This window comes from Pan troglodytes, chromosome 5, assembly GCF_028858775.2.
Source record: "Pan troglodytes isolate AG18354 chromosome 5, NHGRI_mPanTro3-v2.0_pri, whole genome shotgun sequence".
NCBI lineage: Eukaryota > Metazoa > Chordata > Mammalia > Primates > Hominidae > Pan > Pan troglodytes.
The window spans coordinates 13,347,672-13,368,601 of NC_072403.2; the positions used below are offsets into that span (position 1 = coordinate 13,347,672).

The window sequence follows — 20,930 nt, forward strand, 5'->3', positions numbered from 1 at the left end:
CTATCAAGCTCTTTCAATTTATAGTCATTACTCATCTGCCTGGATTCTTTTATTGAATTTCTGAATGAATAGTTTATTGAAAATTAGTTGTTTTCAAACCTATGTCATCACTTGGTAAAATATAAAAAAGTAAGCCAAGCAGACTAGTCAGGATCAGTGAAAGGCCCAACTTTATGCTCACTTCTCCCTTGTCTTTCAAATAATGCTGCCTGGATTGTGGTGAGATCTGAAAAATTCTTGTTTTGTTTTCCCAGTGCAAAAAAGCGCAAAGGCCTTGTTTCTTAGTTTTCTTGTTTGTGAACCCAGCACTTCCAATTACATTTCTACAACTTTGTTCATCCCTCATGTGGCACTGCACAATCTGCCAGTTTGCCTTTTTAATTTAAAGTTAGGCTATTTTTTCCATCTTTCATTTGTCCTTACAGGTTTATGTTGGATTTTTAACATATTTACCAAATGTTTGAATAGTTGTTCCAGAGACATTCTAAAGCTGTTTTAAGATAGGAGTTAAAAGAGGTGTCACGGGAGTTACTCGCAAAAACTATAGTTTTGTTTAAAAGCTTTTTCAGTTGTAAGACAAACTTTACCTTTTTAAAAAGCACTTATCTCATTCATTTTTCACCTCAAAACGAGACACCAAACTTTTTAAGACACAAAAGTGTGCTCGCTTCCAGGATCCATAGTTTCTTGGACCCACGCTACGGACCTGGCGCTCCCTCCCTCTGCACCGGGTTTTGTGGGAGGGAGAACGCTTTCCAACCTCCTCCACTAAGGACTCTCACAAACTCGCAATCGGGCTCCCGGAGTGCTGGAACGCCCCTGTGTGACGTCCGCCCGCGCCGGGGGAACTCCGCAGAGACAGGTGCAGCCCGCGAGGCCCGAGCGACCCTACTGTGGGTGCGGTGTCTTCCCAGAGAGTGGTGAAGTTAGGAGGGTACGACCCCCTAGGCCGAACAGCCTGTGGGCTAGCTGGCGCCTCCTGCCGCAGTAAACACAAAGTGGGGTACAGAAACGAAAACTCCGGGAAGAAACGGCCAGCACGGGCCTCGCCGGGCCGGCTACTCAACACGCCTTCCTGAGAGCACAGAACATCCACAGGCCTATACGGCGCGCCATCCAGAGAGCTCCGGACTCCCAGCTCGGCGCAGGGGCGGGACTTCCGCTCAAGTCAGACTTCCGGGCGAGGCGGTGAGGGGCTTCCGGTTGGGGTGGCAGGGTGGTGGATCTGTTGGTCCCGTTTTCCCGTCGCACATGGTGGCCACTGTTGGCTTCTGAATGGTTTGCAAGGCGGATATCCACGCCAAGGCCTTTGGATCGGCCGTGGGTACATCCGTCTGAGCCGTTCCTTTCCATCGCAGAGCGGCGGCCTCCGGCGGCGCTCTCCAGTCATGGACTACCGGCGGCTTCTCATGAGCCGGGTGGTCCCCGGGCAATTCGACGACGCGGACTCCTCTGACAGGTAGGCGGCCGTACAGTGCCCTGGCTCTGGTTACTGCTCTCTCCTTGTCCGCCCCCTTGGGGCGTGGACTCTTGTTTGAGGTTTAGAGGGAGACTAGTGGTTCATTACTCAGCGTCTCTCTTGACAACCCTTTGCCTGTTTCTGCATCCCAGCTGGGTCTTTCTCCCAGTTCACGCGGCAGAGTTAAGTGAAAGCTACTTGTCAAGGGAGTCTGCGGTTCTCAGGTCGGTTAGCGTCACTGGGAAGCAGAGTTGGGGATAGCGATTAGGAAACATGGGTTTTTGCGTTTTAACCACATTTAGCGTTCAACAAATACTTACTAAGCACTTAATATGTACCATGTTCTGTCCTGGGCGCCGGAGGTAACAAGAAGAACCAACTTCCTGCTGTCATGGAACTTTACCTTCTACGTGAAAGAGAGGGCACACCATTTAAAAACCAAATAATGATGTAGACTATGCAAATCGTTTGATATACCAAGTGGTGACTGAATGGGTAGGGAAAGGTTAAGTCCAGATTTGAATGACAAGGAGCTAATCCTGGCAAGAGCAGAGGGAACAGCATTTCACACAGAAGGGACAGCAAGAGCAAAGGCCCCGAGGCCAGAGTGCCTAGAGCACAGTGGAGGTAGTTGAGAAGATTGGTAGGGTGATAGAGAAGTAAGAACGGGGGCCAGATCATGGAGACCTTTACAAGTGATGGTGAAAAGTTCAGATATTAATGTGGGTCTTATGGAAAGCCATAGGAGGGATTTTAGCAGAAGAATGACATTATTTGATTGGTGATTTAAAGGAATCATTCTTCTAGGTAGATAATGTTCATGGAGGGTGGGAGTGGAACAGAGAGACCAGTTCAAAAATAATAAGGTAATCAGATTCAAAGATGGTGGGGACTAGAGCTCAGATCCTAAAGATATGTCTTGGAGGTAGAAGTGGCAGGGTTTGGTGGTAGACTGGACGTGGGGTCTGGGGAAAGAGGGATGAAGGATAACTCCTGCCTAAAAGCAAAATGAAACATATTGGAGTTATTTTGGAATTCCAAGAAAACAGTTTGTACTTTATGTTTACAGTAAGGATTCATTACATGCGGATTTTGTTAATTATTGGGGATGTTTTCAATAAATATATGTATGTTGAATGCTTTCTGTGAGTCAGATCTAGTCTTAGGTGGTAGGGAGGCATTGGTAAATACCATCCTGAATGACACAGAGCTTGCACCCTAGCAGGGGAAACCGATATTATTAAATAATTAGACTATTTGTATTCGAATTGGGTAAGTAGTACAAAGGAGAAGTGGGTGAAAAATAGGGAAGACTTCCTTGAGCAAGTGATAGTGAGCTGATACTTGATGGATGAGTAGGGATTAGCCAGAGAAAGAGGAAGGGCATTCCAGTTTTATGGTTACAGAGAAGTGTACAAAAAGCTTTGGAGAAGAAAAGCAGCAGAAGAAACACAGCCAGCATAGCTAGTGGGTAGTTAATGGTAATGAGAGGGCACTAATTTACCATCCACCCCAGGGTATTGTAAGGATACACCAGTGATTTTCCATTGGGGAAGATGTTGCCATCCCGACTTCTACCCAGGGGACTTTTGGCAATTTCTGGAGACGTTTTTATATGTCACAGCTGGGGGTGGTGGTGCATTAGTGGCATCTGGTAAGTAGAGGCCAGAGATATGCTGCTAAAAATCCTGCAGTGCAGAAGACAGTCCCCCACAACGAAGAATTATCTGGCAAAGTTACAACTTTAACATGCCACTCTAGGCAATTATATATCAATCTGTGGAGCATATGTATGAAGTCCTGGTAAATAGCAAGTGTTTGATGATTGTCTGTTTTCTTCCTCCACATGTCCACGGGGAACCCTCAGAGCCATGGCTAATTAATAAATTGGGATTGATAATCTGAATTTACTTAAACTCGTCTGTTTTTCAGCTGGTATCTCATATTATCAGCTGCTTTTTTATGGTTTCTGTCCTTTTCTGTACATGAGAGGTAAAAACTGAGTCCTCTGTTGAATTTGGCCTGCAGACATGTTTTGTTTGGTATGCACAATTATTTGTAAAAATTGACTATGCCAGTGAAGGGATAGATTTTACACAGAAATCCAGACTTACAGCTTCACTTGAAAAATTAAGATCTGGTAACACTAGGCCTGAATTCTAATATGGCCAAAAAAAAAAAAAAAAAAAGCCCTTACTGGTTGTGCTCCCTTTACCTTGGACCTCTTCTCCCAGTTTTCCAGTCTCCACTTCTATTGTGCAGCCTACTTCTCTCATTTGTAGTGCCTGGCCCCTGTATTCACCATTTCTTCCCATCATGAACAGGGATGATTTGGATTTCTTTGTGGAACACAAATCTTGATGTAACTTCTTTTATTGCAAAGTGTTATCGAGTTCAAAGTAAGACTGCCTTAGACTTATTCCCAAATTTTTTGTCAGAAAGCTTTTTTTTTTTAATTACAATTTTTTTTAGAGACAGGGTTGCCCAAGCTGGAGTACAGTGGCACGATCATGACTCACTGCAGCCGTGAACTCCTGGGCTCAAGCAATCCTATGGCCTCAGCCTCCCGAGTAGCTGGGATCAAAGGTGTGAACCGCTGCACCAGCCTTTTTTCCCCCTTTCTTTTTTCTTGTTTTACAGAAAGATTTTCCTAGAGATTTTCTAAAGCAGCTCTGCGAATGATTTTCCTAGAGTCAAGTCTGGTATACTGGTCTGAGTTGTTTATTCAGCAGAGAAGATAACAATATAATTTCTAACTTCAACAAGGCAGAAGCAGATTTAACTTGATGTGCTTCTTGAATAGTAGGCTTTGGGCATGGAGAATGAGCAAACAACTGCAACAGAACTGGAAAACAGGAGAACATGGTTTTAAGGAGATGGAGCTTATCGGAAGGTGTATTTTATATAAACATATAATCTTTTAGATTTATCAATATTTTAATATCTTACATCATAAATATGTGAGATCAGTTAGGGTATGTGGAAATATTGTTATGAAATAATAAAACATTGTTATTTCTAGTGAAAACAGAGACTTGAAGACAGTCAAAGAGAAGGATGACATTCTGTTTGAAGACCTTCAAGACAATGTGAATGAGAATGGTGAAGGTGAAATAGAAGATGAGGAGGAGGAGGGTTATGATGATGATGATGATGACTGGGACTGGGATGAAGGAGTTGGGAAACTCACCAAGGGTTATGTCTGGAATGGAGGAAGCAACCCACAGGTATTTTATAAAGGATCCTGCACATCTTTATGTAGTCTGCTTATGTCTACTTTTTTAAAAGGCTGTTTTGTGATTCTGAAATTGAATAACTAAAAGATTTTCTTCATGTTATATTGTCCTGTAGCCTCAGCCTTTACTGATTTTCACTTTTCATCCTTTCTGTATTTCTGATAATTTCCTGGGTGTGGATTCTTTCCAGAATCTGTAAATTTAAAAAGAGTTATAAAGATTGTGAGCTTAAAATCTTCATGGGAAAGGGCATGGATTGGCAGTTTACTACAAATAGTTAAGAAACATGGTAAAAAAGTTCAGCCTCATTGGTAATTAAAGAAATGCAGATTAAATTTGTAGAGATGCCGTTTTTTCACCTGTGAAACTGTTAAAGACAAAACATATCATTGATGGTCAACTAAATAGGTGCACTTACTTGTAGGATAAGCTGGTATGCGATAAAAACTTTAAAAGCTTCAAAATACTTTGACTTAGCGATTCTGTGAGTGTGCCAAGACTTAGTTACAAAAATGATCCTCCAGGATTGTTTATGGTAGAGGAACATTGGAAGCAACCTTGAACGGGATTAAACCTGCTATGGGACTGATTCGCACAATGAGGCATTATACAGCCATAAAAGATGTAATGGAAGACTGTATTAATGAGATAGGAATATGTTTGTGATTATTTACCATGTACAAAAAAAAGTTACCAAACCACGTACAGCTGCTTCTCATACTGGAAGTACCAAGTGTGTTAGGAGTTTGTAAGGCCATAGGATTAACGTGGTACATCTTCCTGGAGCATAAAGGTTAATCCAGCAGTCTTCCTTTGACCATTAAAATGGCTATATCGGCTGGGCGCAGTGGCTCATGCCTCTAATCCCAGCACTTTGGGAGGCCGAGCTGGGCGGATCACCTGAGGTCAGGAGTTTGAGACCAGCCTGGCCAACATGGCGAAACCCTGTCTCTACTAAAAACACAAAAATTAGCCGGGCGTGGTGGTGGGCGCCTGTAATCCCAGCTACTCGGGAGGCTGAGGCTGGAGAATCGCCTGAACCCAGGAGGCAGAGGTTGCAGTGAGCCAAGATCACGCCACTGCACTCCAGCCTGGGCAACAGAGCGAGACTCTGTCTGTAAAAAACAACAACAATAAAATGGCTATATCATGGACCAGAATGTATGCATTTTAAAATAACCACATTGTGAGTGACGACAAATTTCGCATTTTTATATCGTCTTGTTCTGGTGACTCCTTCATTGATTCATAATGAGGCTTTGAGCAATTTCATTATTGAAGTTTGCGCATAGCACCAGCGTAAGTGCTGAGCCTCGTACTTAATATTTCCCTCTCTTGAGACATTGGGCCCAAAATGAAATTCTGAACCAGCTTAATGCTGGTCTTAGCTCTTTATTATATACTTTGGGGGTAAATGAACATTCTCAAATTTTAAGTCTATAAACCAGTCAAATTAGAAAACTACACTTAATTTTAATCTGTTACTTATAATAAGAGGAATCATAGAGAAGTTAAAAAAACGGATTATGCAGACTCTTTTAGTCAGTAATTTTAACCTTCTGTTTCCAATGCTCTTTAAAAAAATTTTTGAGCCAATTTGATTGACTCTTACCTTTCCTTAAGATACTCCTCTAAGTATTGATGCTTTAATAGCTAAGTATGAACTAAGGAAATGTGATGATGAATCTTAGGTTTGTTTTTACAGCTAGTGCCTTAGACTCTGGAATTCCCTTCTAGGCAAATCGACAGGCCTCCGACAGCAGTTCAGCCAAAATGTCTACTCCCGCAGACAAGGTCTTACGGAAATTTGAGAATAAAATTAATTTAGGTGAGTTTACAAAATACATCACTGGGCTAAGAGGACATTTTTCAAAAACCATGGAGTGTTGTATAATTTTATTAGATCAAGAAATGAAGGCTGGCCGTGGTGGCTCACGCCTGTAATCCCAGCACTTTGGGAGGCTGAAGTGGGTGGATCACCTGAGGTCAGGAGTTTGAGACCAGCCTGACCAACATAGTGAAACCCTATCTCTACTAAAAATACAAAATTAGCTGGGCGTGGTGGCACATGCCTGTAATCCCAGCTACTTGGGAGGCTGAGGCAGGAGAATCCCTTGAACCTGGGAGGTGGAGGTTGTGATGAGCCGAGATTGCGCCGTAGCACTCCAACCTGGACAATAAGGGCAAAATTCCATCTTAAAAAAAAAAAAGAAAAAGAAAAAAGGAATGAATGTATTCAAGTGTTACTAACTCAATAATGTTTAGAGAAAATAAAAATCGTAGTAATTTAAAAACATAACTTTAGGAAAAGACTTAAGCTTATGCTATTTTGGTTGTTTTCCCACTTGCCATAGGAATGTAATGTTACAAAAACCCATTTAAGTATTGTCTGTTCTGTTTTAGGTTTTTTTTTTTTTTTTTTTTTGAGACAGGGTCTCACTCTGTCACCCAGGCTAGAGTGCAGTGACACGATCTTGGCTCACTCCAACCTTGATTTCTGGGGTTCAGACGATCCTCCCACCTTAGCCTCCCAAGTAGCTAGGACCACAGGTGCACACCACCACACCCGGCTAATTTGTATTTTCTGTAGAGACGGGCTTTCTCCATGTTGACCAGGCTGGTTTTGAACTCCTGAGCTCAAGTGATCTGCCCGCCTCAGCCTCCCAAAATGTTGGGATTACAGATGTGAGCCACTGCGCCTGGCCTGTTTTAGATTTTCTAATAGGGTTATCTCATAGTAGGATGTTGAAAATACTAGAGTATTGAATATAGTTACATACAGTTTCACTAGAGGTTTTTTGTGTAGGTGTTAATTATTTAGTGACCTGTTCGATACCAGGCATCAGAATGTTAATTTGAATCATCACCTCATAGAAAATGTAAGAGGGATGGAGGGAAGGAAGGAAAGCCATCTTTCTATTCTTGTGGATCTTCACTCTAAACCTAACACAGTGTTTCTCATATAAGCTGTCAATACATGCTAAATTAATATAAGTATTTTAGGGCCTTCTTTGCCTATCATAGACTTATAACTTGAAGTGAAACAAGTTTTTAGAATTAAACTTGAAATTCAGGCAGTTTTATTAGTCATGTGGAGTACTAGCAAGTGTCTGAAATTTATTATGCAAATTATTATCTTTGAAGAATTTCTGCATCTAGAATTCTGTGGCTCAAATATTATAGCTGTAGTGATGAAAGTGACACTTATGAAGGAAACACAGTTTAGTGCCTACTTTTAAAAACATTACATTGTTTTCATTACTAAACTGTATTCTATTTACAATAAAACATTTAGAAAGTATAGAAGAGAAGGAAGAGGGGAGAAATACCCTGTTCAGCAACTCTGTTAATGTCTTTTCGTCTTACATATTGTTTACATTGTGGGTTTCTTGTATTTTAGATAAGCTAAATGTTACTGATTCCGTCATAAATAAAGTCACCGAAAAGTCTAGACAAAAGGAAGCAGATATGTAAGTAATATTTTAATAATATGCATGGGTGATAAGGACTAATCTAGATTAAGCAGCACCTTGATCATAATTCTTTTATAGAGGATGTTCATTTGTATACTTAAACCAATCATTATTTTGGTGTGTGTGTGTGTGTGTGTGTGTGTGTTTTCCTTAGCTTAAATTAGGATAACCTATGCCTTTGTGAATTAAAAATATTAATGAATCTTGGCTGGGTGTGGTGGCTCACGCCTGTAATCCCATCACTTCAGAAGGCCGAGCTGTGGGGATCACTTGAGGCCAGGAGTTTGAGACCAGCCTGGCCAACATGGTGAAACCACGTCTGTACAAAAAATACAAAAATTAGCCAGACATGGTGGTGCACGCCTGTAATCCCAGCTACTCAGGAGGCTGAGGCGTGAGAATCTCTTGAACCTGGGAGGTGGAGGTTGCAGTGAGCCAAGATCGTGCCACTGTACTCCAGCCTGGGCCACAGAGCGAGACTCCGTCTCAAAAATAAATACATAAAATAAAAATTAATGAATTTTAAGAAATACATGGTAAAACTATAATCTCATGAAATTTATAAATGTGTTCTCATGAGGGGAACAGTGTTTGTAGATTTCAGTTTAAACTAAAATGTGCAAAAATGTTCCCTTAAAATTTATTAAGAATTATTCTTTCCCATGAAGTATTTTTAAAAATTTAAGGGAAGACTATGAACTAATGATATAACTGAGAACTGTTTCTGTTTACACTTCTGTTCTCAAAGCCAATTGTTTAAGATCTGAGTAACTTCTCTTATATGTTAATAACTCTAAAGTATTATCACTATATTATAGAAAACGACACTAAGATCATACAACTAACTGTGAGAATTGAACTTAAAAGCCAGCTTTCTTCCAATTTATTGCTATGTCCAAGAGGTATCAGCTTTTTGAGATACACCATAGTTATTTGTTATTTCACTGGTATCTGTTTGAATCTTTGTGTTTAAACCTTTATTAGTTTAGGTTAGTGTGCTAGGTGGAGTCACTCAGTATATAAGCAGAAGCAAATCAGAGTCTGCATTTGAATACTGTCTTGAAACGATTTTAAAAAACAAAAAAACTGCCAGGTGCGGTGGCTCATGCCTGTAATCCCAGCACTTTGGGAGGCAGAGGCGGGCGGATCACAAGGTCAGGAGATCGAGACCATCTTGGCTAACAAGGTGAAATCCTGTCTCTACTAAAAATACAAAAAATTAGCCGGGCTTGGCGGCGGGCGCCTGTAGTCCCAGCTACTCGGGAGGCTGAGGCAGGAGAATGGCATGAACCCGGGAGGCAGAGCTTGCAGTGAGCCGAGATCGTGCCACTGCACTCCAGCCTGGGCGACAGAGCGAGACTCCATCTCAAGACAAACAAACAAAAACAAAAACAAAAAAACTTGTGTCTTCTTAGAAAATGCCTCTAAACAGAAAGCCCTGTAAATGACTAACTCAATGTGGAGGCTGGGGCAGGAGGAATACTTGAGCCCAGGAGTCTATGCCTAGCCTGGGCAACATAGTAAGATGCTGTCTCTTTAAAAAAAAAAAGAAGACAAGACTTTAATTGTGTGCTAACAGAATCATTAAAGATGTGAAGGACAGTACAAATATACTCAATGTTTTCTCTTTTTCAGCATAGTTCACTTTACCCTGGCGGCTCTTTGATGCTTCTGAAATAGGAATAGATTTTTCTTTTTACTGTATACATACTCCTTTTGCCAAAATACAGAATTGAATTTTGGTATTCAGGGGAAATGAAGAAAGTTTCACTGAGTAATGAAAAATCTACAATCATATCATAAAATCTGTTATTTAGAGAAACTACCTACTTGGGAATTTTCATGAAATTATCTACATTTAGAAGATTTTGGCTTCTCACTGAATTTTGAATGTGTCAACTATACGTTTTTGTTTTTGGTTAGGTATCGCATCAAAGATAAGGCAGACAGAGCAACTGTAGAACAGGTACAATTTAAATGTGTTGCAAACTCTTCTTTTTAATTAGCATTTCTTTTCTCTTTGAATTGTAGTTTGCTTTTATCCTTTTTGCTTAATGCTAATGTTACCTAAAATTACTCCTATATAAAATTATTCCTTTTTATAGTTTCGATTTTAGAGACCTACATCTTGCTTTTATAGGACTATTGGATGAATTAGAGTCATGGTCCTTCAGTGGCCTTGCAGAGCCACCATGCGATGCTTTCCCTTCTTGGAGAGATGATCAGACCAGCAATCTTTTAGAAAAGGTCCATAGGAATTTTGTGAGCTTTCCCAGAAGATAGGTAGGGTATCTGCCACAAAGCAGGAAGTGTGGGTGTAAAAGAGAGAGGGGCAGATAATGTCTTCAAATTTCCAGTTAGGAATCCTTTGTTTAGAAATTATGCTTGTTTTATTCTTTCTATTCAAGAATGGGGAAAAATTGGCCCCTAATTTTCCCACATTCCGAAGAATGTGATTGGATATTAGCCTTGGCCCAGATTTTTGATGTGAAGAAAGTGGTAAAAAGAGTCAGAACATTTGCCTCTGCCACCTACCACTCCTCTCCACCACCCCCACCCATATACACAAACACATGTTCTGAATTCCACCATTAGACAGAAGCCGGGTCTGGGGTCTGTGTCTTCATTGTCCCCTAGTTTATTTTGTGATTTATTTCTGTAATCGAAAACAAAGTATGGTTCACCTCGGAAAAATGAGATAGCCTTAAGTTTCAAAGACCCTAAATAACTTTAGGGTTATTTTTGGCAGGAAATTCTTTTTGTCTTTCAAAATTAATTTTGAATGATAGAGTACATAGCTGGTGTCTTCAGCTGTCTATATAAAATATATGCTTGTGTGTAAATTTATCATTTCTCTTTCCCTGTTTTGTTCTTAAGCCATTTGGTTTGTTACTTCTTCCTATGCCCCTGACTTGTCTAACTGCCAACTTCGCAGAAGCACAGTTCTGTACCTAGAGGCCCATACTCAGCCAGCTGACTTCCCCTCTTTGCTTACCTGTGCAGTAGAGAAGGAATGGAAACTAGTGCCTTTTCATTCTTCTCTAGTTGCAATGGTCGTGATTTGGTTTTTAGTCCTATAGTCTTCCCAGGTGGTTTTGTTTATATTAACCTTAGGTTTGTGGTGTGACCCCAGCCACTTCATTGAAGGTGGACCCTAAAGTATAGTTGAGTTTGGCTAGTTTATAATACCGTCTCACCCCATGAGGGCTAGAGGGCCTGCCTGAGCCACAAGGAGTTATTGGTTGGTATCCTTAGAAATTGCATACAAATATTTGGCTGCTTTAGTTTCAGAGATAAACAAGAACAGCCTTTAAATTCACTGCCTTCTGTTTGTTAGAGAAGACTTTGAAATCCATTTTACTCAAGATTGATTACTCTGGCTTGAAGGAAATGCTTACCGTGGTTTACTAATCTATAATGGCAGGGGTCTGCAGACTCTTGAAAGGGCCAACTAATAAATATGTGTGAGCATTGTGGCTCACATATAGTTTCTGTTGATTTTTTTTCAAAGCAATCATTTAAAAGTGTAAAACCCATTCTTAACTTGCAAGCTAAGGAAAAACAAGCTGTGGTCTGATTTGGTCCATGGGCCGGAGAGTGCTGACCCCTGATTTACAGCTGCCTGTCCACGACGGTAGCCACTGGGCACTTGAGATGTGGCCAGTCTGAATTGAGATGTGCTTTAAATGCAAAAGACACCAGAGTTTGGAGACTTAGTGTCAAAAACAAGGATTATCTCACTGATGACTTTTTATATTGATACAGGTTGAAATGATAGCGTTTTAGATATTTTGAGTTAAATAAAATATATTAAGATAATTTCACCTGATTCTGTTTACTTTCAGTGTAGTGACTAGAACAATGTAATACTATTTATGTAGTTTGCATTATATTTCTATTAGCTAATAGCCTAGAGTTCTGTTTCTCTTGAACTTGGTTGCCTTTGATTTCCATGACTGGATGAACTTGTTAGTTGGTTTTGCCTTTGGTTCCTTTGGCCTTTACCTGACATTTTACTGATTAACAATTAGAGTGAATAAAAGCACCAAATAGTGACTCTCATTTAGTCAACCAGGATAGCGTCGTACAGTTAAGCTCTGCTGTTTATTGATTGTCACAGGTTTTAATGAGGAAAATTTGGTACCGTCTTTTGGAACTTTTTAATTTTTGCATTTCTTTTTAGGTGTTGGATCCCAGAACAAGAATGATTTTATTCAAGATGTTGACTAGAGGAATCATAACAGAGATAAATGGCTGCATTAGCACAGGAAAAGAAGTGAGCTCTTCATTGGATGATTGGATATTTAATTTTCTTATTTCAGATACCAGATGAAACTGGCACTTAGAACTACATTATGCCTTTAAGAAGAAAGAAAAACAAAGCCATACACATTAATATTCATGGTTAGAGAGGAAGTTGTACATATAACTACGCCCTTTTCACTACCGCTGCTGCATTGGATCATTGAGTCTAACTAGTTGTGCCCAGTAGTGAGTGAGATGGTCAGATTATTACAGGCCTGAGTTCTAATAAAATAAATTACTCATGGGGCCAGGGGTTTATGGTTATGTTTCTATGAGTCAGCAAGTCTTTCTTATTTTTTTCTTTACCTACGGGTATACTGCCTTCTGTTTGTTAGAGAAGACTCTGAAATCCTTTTGACTCCAAATTGACTACTCCAGCTTGAAGGAAACTCTTACTGTGATTTACTCAGCTATAATGGCAGGGGTCTGCAGGCTCTTGAAAGGGCCAGCTAATAAATATATGTGAGTGTTGTGGCTCAATATAGTTTCTGTTTTTTTTTTTTTAAAGCAATTATTTAAAAGTGTAAAACCCATTCTGCTGGAAGCAATTCTCAGTAAAATTCAACTTATAAATCACTGGATTTTTAAATTTTTTTTAAAGTCTTTTTTTTTTTTTTTTTTTTTTTTTTTTGAGACAGTCTCCCAGGCTAGAGTGTGGTGGCATGTTCTCAGCTCACTGCAACCTCTGCCTCTCAGGTACAAGCAATTTTCCTGCCTCAGCCTCCCGAATAGCTGGGACTACAGGCGTGCACCACCACACTCAGCTAATTTTTGTATTTGTAGTAGAGGCAGGGTTTTGCCATGTTGACCAGGCTGGTCTCAAATTTTTGGCCTGAAGTGATTCACCCGCCTTGCCTCCCAAAGTGCTGCTATTACAGGCATGAGCCTCCACGCCTTACCTAAATCACTGGATTTAAGAATGTCTTTAGTTATTTTGCATATACTTGAGATATAAAAAAGTTTGAAACCACTTCTCCCCTATATTTAAATTGGATTTTACTGTACAGTCTTGCATTGCTTAATGAAGGGAATACTTTCTGAGAAATGCATCATTAGGCAAATTTGTCATTATGCGAAGAACATTATAGAGCATACTCATACAAACCTAGATAGTATAGCCTACTGCACTCTCAGGCTATACGGTAGTTCCGAATCTGTACAACAGGTTTCTGTACTGAATACTGTAGCAATTGTAACACAATGGTAAATATTTATCTATCTAAACATAGAAAAAGTACAGTAAAAATACCTGTTATAGTCTTACGGGATCACCTCATATATGCGGTCTGTCACCTGTCAGTAACTAAAACGTTATGTGGCACGTGACTGTATTTGTATATTGGAGCTATGTTTACTGTCCTTTTGATGTAATGTTTTATATTTGAATTCACATATTCAAAAGACAGTGGTATTCCTTATGCATGTTATTTCAGTTCACTTGACTTTTGAGGTTAGAATCAAATAGATTGAAAAAGTAGTTATTTAACATAAACTTCATTTTCTTTTTTTTTTTTGACTTAATATAGGCTAATGTATACCATGCTAGCACAGCAAATGGAGAGAGCAGAGCAATCAAAATCTATAAAACTTCTATTTTGGTGTTCAAAGATCGGGATAAATATGTAAGTGGAGAATTCAGGTAAGTTCAGATTTTTCCCTCCAGTTGGTTTAATTTCTATTTCCTAAAACATTAAAACAATAATGGAATGATTGAAATAATAAACATTTTTCTTATTCAAGATTTCGTCATGGCTATTGTAAAGGAAACCCTAGGAAAATGGTGAAAACTTGGGCAGAAAAAGAAATGAGGAACTTAATCAGGTGACTGTCTGGGATGTGTGTATGTCTGTCCTATGCCCTGTACATGAACATCAGCCCTTCCTCCCAGCAGATCCCAGTGTGGTTCTGCCCAAATGTAGGGACTTGTTAGGGCCTTTATTTCTATTAGGTCTGCTGAAGTAAGCAGAAGAAACACATTTCTGGACAAATAGAGATTGTTTCCTATTCTGTTGTTTTCTATTCTGAGAATCCATTACAAAAGAATACTGCCACAATTCATATTTATTCCACAAAGCTAGATCATTTGGAAGGCCTTGTAAGCCATTGAAAATGTTTAGAATTTATACTGAGGATAATAAGGAACTGCTAAAGGATTTTAATCAGGAAAGTGACACAATCAGATGGTTATAATGCTCTGTCATGTTTTCGTAGGTATTGGAGTTTTCGACTAATCTTGTTAGGTCGTGAACTCTTTGTTTATCATAGTTTCCTTTTCTTAGTCCAGTTTTGGACACCTTTTTTATATTCTTTGTTTGCACTAACACCTTTTTACCAGGTAAAGGCCTCATCTAGTTGAGATCAAGTTTCCTGAAAATTATGGAGTTTTAAAAAATGTCTTATAACTTTTTATATGGTGTACACAGGTGACACATTGGATAGTGTAGTATTGAGCAAGTACTACTCGTTTTGAAAGTCTTTTGTGTTCAACAAGCTATTAGGTGTGAGTCCAACTATTTTTATTAAGCATTTTTCAGGCTATTCAACACAAAAGATACTTGTGGACCTATCTCCTCTATTTCCTCCATTGTAAGATGCACATTTTTTTCAGTTTAACATCTCTGGAATTGCTTTGGGTATTACAGGTTATGGGATGTAATAGTTGAATTGCTAGTGTTTTATCATTCTCGGTGGTACATAATGGTGCCACTTAAAATTATCTTAGAGTTTATGAAATATTATAATACACTTGAGAGGCCTTGGTGCTATTTCTTAACAGCAATATTAATCTTGGGACCTGCAGTTGTAATTTATTTAGATGCCTTTTCAACTTTTCAGTTGTCCTTTTATTTGTTATAATATCACAGGCTAAACACAGCAGAGATACCATGTCCAGAACCAATAATGCTAAGAAGTCATGTTCTTGTCATGAGTTTCATCGGTAAAGATGACATGTAAGTACATGGAAGGGCTAATAATTGCATTCTCAGAACTGTATTTTTAAGTTCTTTGAGTTTATCCACTATATAAATATTTCCCATTTGAATAACTTCTTTTATTAATCTTTCCCACTGTATTAGTGAATAAGTGTTATCAATGTATTCTACCTTTTCAAGTCTGAAAATGCTTCAGAATGAGGAGCAAGTTAGTCCTGTGTTGGAGGGTGGTCTTACACAGTGTGTTGGGAAAGCATCTATTTGCCGGTACCTTCTTGGTTTATGTGCATTGAGACAGATTGTCCCACATACAGCTCACATGATGAGTTGTAGAAGAGAAGGGCATGTAACAGTATAGTAAGAAGCGAGAAAACTTGTTCTTGGTCATTTTATCTTAGTTCTTTTCATTCAAGGCCTGCACCACTCTTGAAAAATGTCCAGTTATCAGAATCCAAGGCTCGGGAGTTGTACCTGCAGGTCATTCAGTACATGAGAAGAATGTATCAGGATGCCAGACTCGTCCATGCAGATCTCAGTGAATTTAACATGCTGTGAGTGTATTTTGTCTCTTAAGAACTGCCTGTCAGTTGTTTCGTGTCCTTTAAAATGATAAACAAAATCCCAATCCAAGAAGTCACACTAACTTCTGAAGTTTTATTGTTGACTTCCAAATGGTATAAGATAGGATTCCTTTTTTCAGTGACCTTAGTCACCGAATTGACTGCTTGGATCATTAACAGTGAATGGATTTTGGAAATTTTCCCAGTTCCATCTGTTAGTCAAGATTGCCTCATCTTATCTACCTTGGTGATTTTGTGAGCTACTTCCCTTGCTTTTAAGAGTAGAATTTATTTTAAACGAAAAACATAGTAAAGTAGTACCATCCCACAGCTTCTGTGTCTCTGGCCCATAGGTACCACGGTGGAGGCGTGTATATCATTGATGTGTCTCAGTCCGTGGAGCACGACCACCCACATGCCTTGGAGTTCTTGAGAAAGGATTGCACCAACGTCAATGGTGAGTAGAAACGGCAATTTTCGAAACAGCTCATTGGTCTGTTTTGGTTTTGTACTCAGTTAAGCTGTTGGCATAAAATTTTCTCACTAAATTGTTTGGTGCAGTGACGCTTAAACCATTTGCTGGGAGATGGTATGTAATTTTATCTCCTTGTTTCTCTATAAGGTAGTTGGAATAATAATACTTTTCCTCATAAAAGCTGTCATTAACGTTTTTCCTTCTGACAGATTTCTTTATGAAGCACAGTGTTGCTGTCATGACTGTGCGGGAGCTCTTTGCATTTGTCACAGATCCATCCATTACACAGGAGAACATGGATGCTTATCTCTCAAAGGTAAGATGGGGAGAGGAAGGAGGAATAGGAAATAGCAGTACAGGTGCAGTATCTCTTATCTCAAGTGCTTGGGACCAGAAGTGTTTTGGATTTTGGATTTTTTCCAGTTTTGAAATATTTGCCTTGTACTTACCCTAGTTGAGCATCCGAAATATCAAAATCCAAAATCCTCACTGCTCCATTTCACATTTCATTTGAGCATAATGTTGGTGCTCAAAAAGTTTTGGATTTTGGAGTATTTCAGATTTTTGACTTTTGGATTTGGGATGCTAACCAGTAATTGCATTTGCTTGACACTTCTGAGGGACCCAGATTGCATAGTGTAGTTTATTCATTTTGACAGCTTCCTGAGACCTTTTCCTTCCTACTTAACAGATGAAGAATCAAAAATACAGCACAACAGCCAATGGTAAAGCCAGGGTTTTTTTTTTTTTTTTTTTTCTTTTTTTTTTTTTCTTCTCCTGAGTCAACTTGATATCCAAGCTTTTTACTTCAATTATCTGGCAAGATTACATAGACTGTCAAAGTTTGTGGAAGTTTAGCAAGAAAACTGTCAGTTTTTTGGTCATTAATTCTTTTCCCTTGTTTCTCAGGGGCCTTTCTCTTTTTTTCTTTTCTTTCTTTTTCTTTTTTCTTTTCTTTCTTTTTTTTTTTTTTTTCTTTTTTGAGACAGGATCCCACTCTGTCACGCAGGCTGGAACATAGTGGCGCAATCTTGGTTCACTGCAACCTCTGCCCCTCAGGGTCAAGTGATCCTCCCAGCTCAGTCTCCGAGTAGCTAGGACTACAGGCACACACCACCACACCTAGCTAATTTTTGTATTTTTTGTAGAGACAGGGTTTCATCATGTTGCCCAGGCTAGTCTTGAAATCTTGGCCTCAGGTGACCCACCTGCCTCAGCCTCCCAAAGTGCTGGGATTACAGGTGTGAGCCACGACACCCGGCCTCAGAGGCCTTTCTGAATATAGAATTTTTTAGAATTCTGGTAAAAGACATAATATAAAATTTAATGCTTTAACCATTTGAATGTGTGGTTCAGTGGCATTAAGTACATTCACATTGTGGTACAAACTATCACCACTGTCTATCTCCACACCTGTTACATCATCCCAAACTGATATTCTGTACCCATTAAGTAACAACTTCCCATCCCCTGGCAATCACCATTCTACTTTCTGTCTTTGTGAATTCACCTACTCTAGGTACCTCTTATAAGTGGAATCATATAGTATTTGTCTTTTTGTGTCTGGCTTATTTCACTTAGTATGATGTCTTCAAGATTCATCCATGTTATAGCATGTGACAGGATAACTTCTTTTTTTGTTTGAGACAGGGTCTCACTCTGTCACCAGGCTAGAGTGCAGTGGCGTGATCTTGGCTCACTGCAACCTCCGCCTTCGGGTTCAAGCGATTCTACCACCCTGGCCTCCCTGAGTAGCTGGGACTACAGGTGCGAGCCACTACACCCGGCTAATTTGGGTATTTTTTGGTAGAGACAGGGTTTCACCATGTTGGCCAGGCTGGTCTCCAACTCCTGGCCTTAAGTGACCTGCCTGCCTCGGCCTCCCGAAGTGCTGGGATTACAGACGTGAGTCACCACGCCTGGCCTAGGATTTCTTCTTTTAAGGCTGAATAATGGTCCAGTGTATGTATATACTATATTTTGTTTATCCATTCATCTGTGGATGGACATATGGGTTGCTTATACCTTCTGGCTATTCTGAATAATGCTGCTATGAACATGGATGTATAAATATCTCTTCAAGATGCTGCTTTCAGTTCTTTCGAATATACACCCAGAAGTAGAATTGCTGGATCAAATGGTATTTCTATTTTCAAGTTTCTGAGGAACCCACCATACTGTTTACTATAGTGGCTGCACCATTTTACGTTACCACCAACAATGCACAAGGGTTTTAATCGCTCCGCATCCTCACCAGCACTTACTAATCTCCATACCCTCACCAACACCTATTATTTTGTTTTTTGTTTTGTTTTGACAATGAGAGACCCCCTAATGAGTGTGAGGTGTATGTTATTATGGTTTTGGTTTGTGTTTCCCTGATTACTAGTGACGTTGAGCATCTTTTCATGTGCTTCTTGCCCATTTATATATTTTCTTTGGAGAAATGTCTTTTTTTTTTTTTTTTAAGAGACAGGGTCTCTCTGTTACCCAGTCTGAAGTACAGTGGTACAATCCTGGCTCACTACAGTCTCAACCTTCTAGACTCAAGCAGTTCTCCTGCCTCAGCTGCTTCAGCCTGCTGAGACTATAGGTGCAGACCATGACACCCAGCCAATTTTTTTTTTCTTTTTCGTTTTGTTGGGACAGGGTCTCACTGTGTTTTCCAGTCTGGTCTTAGACTCCTGGGCTTAAGCACTCCTTCTGTCTCGGCCTCTCAAAGTTCTGGGGTCGCAGGCATGAGCCACAGTGTCCAGCCCCATGTCTTTTTTTTAATCAGGTTTGGTTTTTTTTGTTGAGTTGTTTGTATTTTCTGGATATGTCAGATACGTGATTTGCAAACGTTTATTCCCATTCTGTGACTTGTCTTTTCACTCTGTTGATTGCAAGCTTTGATGCACAGAAGTTTTAAATTTTGATGTGATCCAGTTTATCTATTTTTATTTTTGTCTCTGAATCATAGAGTTTTGAACACACGGCATGTATGCCTCTACACAGGTTTTCAGGTTTGTTTGTTTTTGAGATGGAGTCTCGTTCTGTTGCCCAGGCTGGAGTGCAATGGCACAATCTCAGCTCACTGTAACCTCCACCTCCTGGATTCAAGTGATTCTCCCACCTCAGCATCCTGAATAGCTGGGATTATGGGCACCTGCCATCATGCCCAGCTAATTTTTGTATTTTTGTAGAGATAAGGTTTCACCATGTTGGCCATGGCCAGTCTCGAACTCCTGACCTCAGGAGATCGGCCTGCCTCGGCCTCCCAAAGTGCTGGGATTACAGGCATAAGTCGCCTTGCCTGGCCAGGTCTTCAGGTTTTATCCTGTCCTTTCCTCTTTTTCCATTTCCTTGCAATACCTTCCCATTTCTGCCTTTACTCAACTTTGCTCCGCCTGGTGAACTTTAAAGCTCCGGTTAGAAAGCTCTCTGGAGGGGGATTTCAGCAGAAATTGTTTTCATAGGTGTAGTCTCCTACAACTATAATAGAAGTAGTCACACTGTGTCACTTATTATACTAAGTCCTTAATCCTGTCACCCTCAATTATGAACTTTTATGGAACAGGAGTTTTCTCTGTTGCCAAGTACCCAATATCTGGCCCATAGTAGGCAATCACATCTGTTAATGGAATAAATAAGTGTGTCATTTTTATTCCTCAACTTTTTAACTTAGCACTGACTTTCTTTTTCTTTTTCTTTTTTTTTTTTTTAAATGGAGTTTCCCTCTTGTTGCCCAGGCTGGAGTGCAGTGGGGCAATCTCGGCTCACTGCAACCTTTGCTTCCTGGGTTCAAGCGATTCTCCTGCCTCAGCCTCCTGAGTAGCTGGGATTACAGGCATGCGCCCCCACGCCCAGCTAATTTTGTATTTTTAGTAGAGATGGGGTTTCTCCATGTTGGTCAGGCTGGCCTTGAACTCCTGACCTCAGGTGATCCATCCGCCTCGGCCTCCCAAAGTGCTGGGATCATAGGTGTGGACCACCGCACCCGGCCTCTTTTATTTATTTATTTTTTTGACGGAGTTTCGCTCTTGTCACCCAGGCTGGAGTGCAGTGTGCAATTTCGGCTCACTGCAATCTCCACCTCCCAGGTTAAAGCAGTTCTTCTGCCTCAGCCTCCCCAGTAGCTGGGATTACAGGCACCCAGTAGCTGGGATTACAGGAGCCCACCACCACTCCCGACTAATTTGTGTGTGTGTGTGTGTGTGTGTGTGTGTGTGTGTTTGAGATGGAGTCTGGCTCTCTCACCCATGCTGGAGTACAGTGGCACGATCTCGGCTCACCACAACCTCTGCCTCCCGGGTTCAAGTGATTCTCCTGCCTCAGCCTCCCAAGTAACTGAGATTTCAGGTGCATGTTAGCATGCCTGGCTAATTTTTGTGTTTTTAGTAGAGACGGGTTTTCACCATGTTGGCTAGGCTGGTCTGGAACTCCTGATCTCATGATCCACCCGCCTCAGCCTCCCAAAGTGCTGGGATTACAGACGTGAGCCTCAGCC

The 20,930-nt window shown here is 40.3% G+C and overlaps 2 protein-coding genes across 6 annotated transcripts in view; one reads left to right on the forward strand and one right to left on the reverse strand.

Annotated features, from left to right (window-relative positions):
- Positions 1 to 1,136, reverse strand: part of CAGE1 (cancer antigen 1) — a 63,043-nt gene extending 61,907 nt beyond the window's left edge. Inside the window, exon 1 of the mRNA XM_054686613.2 lies at positions 588 to 1,136. The gene's annotated coding sequence lies outside the window, so the exon portion shown is untranslated. The remainder of the gene's footprint in view (positions 1 to 587) is intronic.
- RIOK1 (RIO kinase 1) overlaps positions 796 to 20,930 on the forward strand; it is a 28,605-nt gene continuing 8,470 nt past the window's right edge. Inside the window, exons 1-13 of one of the 5 annotated variants that reach the window (XM_063812075.1) lie at positions 796 to 1,188; positions 1,359 to 1,459; positions 4,482 to 4,686; positions 6,433 to 6,523; positions 8,096 to 8,165; positions 10,092 to 10,134; positions 12,352 to 12,444; positions 14,000 to 14,112; positions 14,214 to 14,294; positions 15,338 to 15,424; positions 15,820 to 15,957; positions 16,320 to 16,423; positions 16,651 to 16,757. In XM_063812075.1, coding sequence (XP_063668145.1) covers positions 1,389 to 1,459; positions 4,482 to 4,686; positions 6,433 to 6,523; positions 8,096 to 8,165; positions 10,092 to 10,134; positions 12,352 to 12,444; positions 14,000 to 14,112; positions 14,214 to 14,294; positions 15,338 to 15,424; positions 15,820 to 15,957; positions 16,320 to 16,423; positions 16,651 to 16,757 — 1,203 coding nt within the window. In that variant the 5' untranslated portion in view covers positions 796 to 1,188; positions 1,359 to 1,388. Of the gene's footprint in view, positions 1,460 to 4,481; positions 4,687 to 6,400; positions 6,524 to 8,095; positions 8,166 to 10,091; positions 10,135 to 12,351; positions 12,445 to 13,999; positions 14,113 to 14,213; positions 14,295 to 15,337; positions 15,425 to 15,819; positions 15,958 to 16,319; positions 16,424 to 16,650; positions 16,758 to 20,930 lie in introns of those variants that run through there. The other 4 variants (XM_063812076.1, XM_527225.6, XM_054686612.2 and 1 more) reach the window with 4 other exon arrangements.